Source organism: Limulus polyphemus, unplaced genomic scaffold, assembly GCF_000517525.1.
Source record: "Limulus polyphemus unplaced genomic scaffold, Limulus_polyphemus-2.1.2 Scaffold1792, whole genome shotgun sequence".
Taxonomy (NCBI): domain Eukaryota; kingdom Metazoa; phylum Arthropoda; class Merostomata; order Xiphosura; family Limulidae; genus Limulus; species Limulus polyphemus.
The window spans coordinates 37284-44002 of NW_013667402.1; the positions used below are offsets into that span (position 1 = coordinate 37284).

The window sequence follows — 6719 nt, forward strand, 5'->3', positions numbered from 1 at the left end:
AATTTAATGTGTTAACATGGTTTTTATTTCTTATTAATCCTCTCATTACAGGTAGGTCAGAATGCACATATCTTAGCTTTTTACAGTTACATTTAAAATTTAATTAAATCACTTTATTATCAATGTACAGAATAAGCTTGTCATAAAAATATAGTTAATAAATCAACTTTTAATATTATACAAGTTTTAAGTTCTTAATTTTATAAAGAAATATCTTAAAAATCCTCAAGTTCCCTAGTATGAGAATAATGCCATTTATTCTCCAGGACTCCCTCCTTCCCTAATTTTTTACTACCCCTTTCTGAAGTACAGAATTTGACATAAGTTACTCATTATAATACAGATATTACTAAGACAGAGTTTAATTTTTATAGCCTTCAATGTTATTTGTTTATGGAGCCATAAACTAGAATATGAGACTTGCTTGCTACACCTACTTCTCGTATGTATCTTATCTTTCATAAATTGTCAATAACTCTCTCTGATGTTTTATGCTGTATCACTTATAACCAATAGAAAGACAAATTTTTACCAAATGACATAATGTTGTTTTTTTCCGTACAGAGTATTGTCAGTTTTGTCTTCATTTTGCAAGCTTCTTTCATGGTGTTCAGATCTGGCAGCAAAGGGAATTAATTTAAACCACTTTTGTCCTAGTTAGGAAGCCAGTTAAATTATAATAGCTATAGAATATTGTCTGCTTTTTGTGTGTGTTTTTATCCCGTGTTCTTAAGTGCATTATTTAAGTAAATAAGGAATTATTAGTGTACTAATACCATCGTTATAAAAGAGTAGGCTTCAATTTCATTGTCAACTGACAGCACAAAAACAAGAGGTCAAAGGTAAGTATTATATTTCTTGTTTTTTATGTATATTTATTTATTGTTATAAAAGTAACTAAAATGTGAAAATTAAGAACTTTTTAGATTAGATAAGTTTAGATTTGATAAGATAATGAAAAATAATAATAAAAATTCTTCAAGAGGTATTCTCACCAGGAGCTCATGTTTTACATCTTTTAATACAGTAACATGAGCTACACATTTACTGAGTGATTTACAACTTCATGGTGCTATTATTAGTTAGACATAGTTCAATAGGCAATAAAATTAACCCTCTCTACAAGGGCTCTGTTGAATTTACCAACCACATGACCACTTTGTACTCCTTTAAAATCATTATAGTTTTGATACTACTAACTTTTAATATAGTATGTATACCTTCACAAAATTTGATAGACTTTCAGTGAACATTATAAGTCTTTCACATACAACAAATCATATTTTTTAGTGAAGTATTTTTAATAAACTAAAAAAAAACAAATTTGTCTGTGAATATATCAAGTCTTTTTTTACTAGTCTGAGTGCAATGTGATTTTCATGTTAAGATTAAAATACTTTTATTCATATCAAAAGTTCATTTGTATAATCTCTAAAACCTCCTAAATACATTTCAAATGTTTCTTTTCAGTAAAACTTTATATTTTATCTGTTATTTTCTCTATACAAGGTTCGTCAATTTCACCAACCTCGTAACCACCACAAAAAAAATTGAATAAATCTAAATTACCCTTTTTTTTCTTACTAGAGTGATTTCAAATTGTAATATGAAAATGCAATAGTTTATCCTAAGTAGCATTAAACTCATAACAGTATACATCTATTTATACTTAAAGTATATTGTTTTATTGTGCTTTGAACCATTCCCACTATTCCCACCATTATACGTTGTAAATCACTTGGGGAACATAAAGCTCACATTACACTATTGAACTACATTAACCACAAGCTACTCCGAGCTGCACACATGCATGCCTTATGAAACATTTTTATTATATTATCATTATTACTTATTTTACCTAATCTAACTTTTACTAACCTAAAGAGATTCTTATATTGACATTTTAGTTAGTTTTATAATAATAAATAAAGAAAATACACATGAAAAACAAGAAATAAAGTACTTACTCGGGTTTTCTTTTTTTCTTTTTGGTGTCAACTGTCAATGACACTTAACCCTACTTTTTTATACTAATGGTAGTATTGCACTGAATAATTTCTATTTAATCAAATGATGCACTGAAAAACATATAATAATAACATACAAAAAACACTCAGTGTCCCATAACTATCACAATTTTTCTGACTTTCTAACTATGCAACAAGAGCAGTTACAAATTCATACTCGCTAGACAATACCTTTCTCGTGGGAATGAAGCTTATACTAAAAGAGAAATTGACAATTCTCTGTTCATAAGACAATTTAATATGATATATCATTTGATAGATGAAAACGTTAACTTTCTATTGGTTATAAATAATGTAATATTAAATGTAAGATAGAACTATTAACAAATCCTGAAAGAGAGGATATGACAGGTGGGTGTGATTTTCTATTTGATGGCTCTGTAACCAAACAAGATTGAAGGCTATAAAATTTATGTTTTGTCTAACAATGACAATTTGGTAGAGAGTAATTTACATTAAATTTCAAACTTATTGTAGGGGTGGTGAATAAAGTACAGAGGAGGGGGTGCCTTGAGAAAAAATGTCGCATTTCTCACACTGGAGAAAACTCAGGATTTGTTTTTAATATTGCCTTATAAAATCAAGAACTTAAAACTTATATACTATTAAAATATGGATTATTAGCTATGATTTTATGCTATACTAATTGGTATAACATAAACAAAAAGTAGTTTAATTAAAATTTTATGTAAGTCATTAAAAACCTCATGACATGCACAGTAAAGGATGCTCATTGTGAAAAGGTTAAGTATAAACAAGTGTAGACTATTAAGATCATTAAGCTATTTAGGATATATAATTGTAGTATCCAGTTACAACTTGAAGTCATTATAGAAAGATAAAAGGGTAATTATATTTATTTCACATTTCTTTATAGTGGTAATAAGGTTGGTCCAATTGAGAGAGTTAGAGTAGAGAAAATATCAAATAAGACTTAAAATTTTACTGAAAAAAAATTTAGATATTATTTGAAAGGTTTTAGAGGTTATGCAAATAAAATTTGAAAATATTCTGATGAAGAAAAGTGATTTTAATCTTAACATGAAAATCACTTTTTACTCAGAGTGGTCAACACTCTGACACAGTATGTTCATAAACAAATTTTTATTAGGAATATGTAATGGAAAATTGGTTTTATGTGTTATAATATTTCCTGAAAGCTTGCCAAATTTTGGGAAGATAACCATAACATATTAAAAGTTATAGTATGGAAACTGATGATTACTCTGTGATTACCAGATTGGTCACATCGACTGATTCTGTTTGGAAAGAGTTAATCAGAACTCAATGTTTTTTTGTCTTAAGTTGATATATTTATTTGTGAATTTTTATACAAACTTAATACTTGTTTTTATAATTTTTTTTGATTAATGCTCCAAGATGTAATATGACATTAATGGGAAAATTGATACATAGTCTTAATGAAGTTTTTGAAGATACTCCTCAAAACCCAGATTAATGTTTTTAACTGTAGTTTTATATGGACAAGCATGATGTTATAGATTAATTCTGATGTGAATTTTATAACATATTTTAATAAGATAAGTATAATGATAGTACTCAGTAAGATCTCTCACAGTGTATGCTTGTTTGAGTGCTATTTATTGGTTGAACTGAAAAGTCAGTGTTAAGACTTGAGGGTGGACACTGTCCACCAACTTTTTGTAGGAAAATGCCATTTTCATACTCCTTTCTGTACTGTTATGTGTCTTAAAATAGTAGTTTTGGAAGGTTTGAATTTTGCTGTTTTATCTGTGTATCAGGTAGCTTTATATAGTCCACTCAGTGTTTCTGTAGAAATCTAACTCTATTTAAAGTATATGATGAAAGTTCTTTACTAGTTCTCCAATACTGGTTTCAAGGTGTGTTTTGCTGGATGATAATAAACAGGATCACCGTCTTTAAGAAGTTCCTCACATAAGCATAAGTTCAAGGTCTGGTGTTGCCTGACATCACTAGTTTTGACACTGTTTAATACATGCACCATTAGTTAAGCTCAAAGCTCTGTGAATGCTGCGTGTATTTTGAGTACATGACTATCAGATAGTAGTAGTCTGTAGATCACTTTTATACATTGATTACTTCAAGTTTATGTCCTGCTAAGGGCTTATCAATATGACCTTTCAGTTAACTTCAAATAATTTGGTAACAAAAATTAACTACTTGAACCATTATTTAAAAAATCTTTGTGAATATGTATACTAATAGATACTTTCACTAATATGAAGTTTTGATGCAGTTTAAACAGAGTTTTGAACTAACCTAATTTTTCCCATTTTGAAAATTATGCATAACAGTTAAAACATTTTTAGTCCTAAAAACAATTGTGTTCATTTGTATATTGAAAAAGTTTTTTCTATTTTATTTTTAAAAAATGTTTATAGTATACTTATTCACTTTAATGAAACAAAACAACACGAAGATAAGGCTTAAACACAGAAACAGTAAAAAAAAAAAGTTAGTTTTCATAACAAAGCTGTTCTTGACTTATCTTGTATAGGTCGGAGGGATTAAAGAAAAGGTTCTGGCAGCTCATCAGGCTGGTATGAGGAGAGTAATCTTACCAAAGAAAAATGAGAAAGACTTAATTGAAGTACCACAATCGGTGAAGGTATGTAAATAGCACACAAAGTAAAATATAAAACTTAATACTTCAACTTTAGAGTGAAGGCTTACTCCTTACTTCCCCACTTTTGTTTTTCACATCAATTGGCAGTGTAGGTCATCAAATATTTAATATATATATATAAAACCACTTTAGACTTTTATTGTCAGAGAATGGTAATGTAGTCAGTTTGGAGGGAATTGAACCTATTCTTTTTTTAATGTTTAAACTATTGGAAGACCAAAGTATCCATGTTTAGAGAATCATGGTATAAGATTAAACTTTAATGACTAGAAAGTACTTATTACTGCCTGCAAAAAAGTACCATAACGAATCCAAATGTGTATGTAATGTCAAACTTGTAAACACATATTAGGCATAGTGAGCATAAGAAAAAAAGAACTAAATGAAACTCAAGGATATTGTGACTTTTTACTGTTTGTAAAGATAACCATAAAACAAAAACTTGCTGTGTAGTTTATAAAACAGTAATCAGATTATTTTACTTTTTAACATTTCAATCATAATCTTAAGTTATCATTGTTTTAAATAATAGCAATAAATACTTGTTTATATATAATAAAGAAAATCCATCAATTTCAAAAAAAAAGATTAGTTTAACCCTCTCTCCATGGACATCTTTTTCTGCTCAGGTCACAAGGTTTTAGTGAGTTACATTCAAAATTTAATTAAACTATTTTCTTTTCATGGTATACCAATAAATATAGCATAAAATCTATATTTTAATAGTATAAAGGTTTTAAGTTCTTACTTTTATAAATAGTAAAAAAAAGCTACAACTTCCCCTAGTGTGAAAAATTGTGTTATTTGTTCTCTAAGCATCCCCTCTTCTCTAATTTATTTACAATCCCTCCAAAAGTATGAAATGTATTATAAATAATTTATTATAATGTCTTCATTGCTCAGGCAAAGCATAATTTTCATAGCTTTCAATCTTACTTGGTAACAGAGCCATGAAATAGACAAACAGACCCCTCTTCCCATATACACCTGTAACATTCTTCCTTTCAGAAATTCCCAATAATTCTTTCTGCTGTTCAATACTATATTATTTATAACCAATAGAAAGCCAACCAAGGTTTTCTTCTATCAAATGACATATTATATTATGTTGTTTTCTATGAAGAAAATTGTCAATTTTGCTTTCAGTTGAAGCTTGATTCCCATAGGAAACACATCAATAAGCTTAGCTGAAGTGTGAACAGCTCTTGTCTCATAGTTAGAAAGCCAGAAAATTATGATAATTATGGGACATTGTCTGCATTTTGCACATTATTATCTCTGTGTTCTTTGGTGCATTATTTAATTGAATAAAAAATTACTTAGTGTAATACTACCATTAGTTTAAAAAAGTATGGTTAAGTGCTGTTGACAGCAAAAAAAAAAACCTAGGTAAGTACTTTTTCTTGTTTTTCATGTGTATTCTTTATTTATTATTATAAAATTAACTAAAATGTACAAATATGAAACTGTTTAAGTTTGTTAAGGTTAGGTTAGTTGAAGTAACCCTCTCCAGATAGGTCAAAGGTCATGTCATCACATTTGTTGACTCAAATTCAAAATTTTATTGAACTACTATTTCATAAATTTATGTCAATAAGTTTGGTATCAAACTGTAGATTATAATTGAAATTTTAATATTATATATGGTATAATATGTTCATTTAAAAGTAAATACTAAACAAAACAGTTAAACATTGATTTTTGTGTGTCACCCAGTATGTTGAATGCAGCACTGGTTCAAATTAGATGTTTGTGATGTGAAAATACTAAGTCTGTAGTTTCGTATGAATTAGGAACTCAAATTACCAATATTGACAAGTTAGAATGTAAAATAAGAACCTCTTATCTTTTCTATTTGCTAAGATATTGCTCAAGTAATAAATCAAACACAGTTGCACTCCAACCACCTCTTTCGAATTTTGGAAATGCTCCCTTATATATACACCTACCTCTATATATGACATGAATAACCAATCGAAAGCTCAGAATGTCCCCCTAGTGGCTTTCTCAGCCATTTTAATGTGTTTGGCTGCTATCTCTTTCTTTTGAACCAAGATTTCAAG

General features: G+C 28.4%; 1 protein-coding gene across 1 annotated transcript in view; it reads left to right on the plus strand.

The window, feature by feature from the left end:
- Window positions 1-6719, plus strand: part of LOC106464949 (lon protease homolog 2, peroxisomal-like) — a 55359-nt gene that overhangs the window by 36147 nt on the left and 12493 nt on the right. Inside the window, exon 13 of the mRNA XM_013925123.2 lies at window positions 4528-4638. Within this exon, the coding sequence (XP_013780577.1) occupies window positions 4528-4638 (111 nt within the window). The remainder of the gene's footprint in view (window positions 1-4527; window positions 4639-6719) is intronic.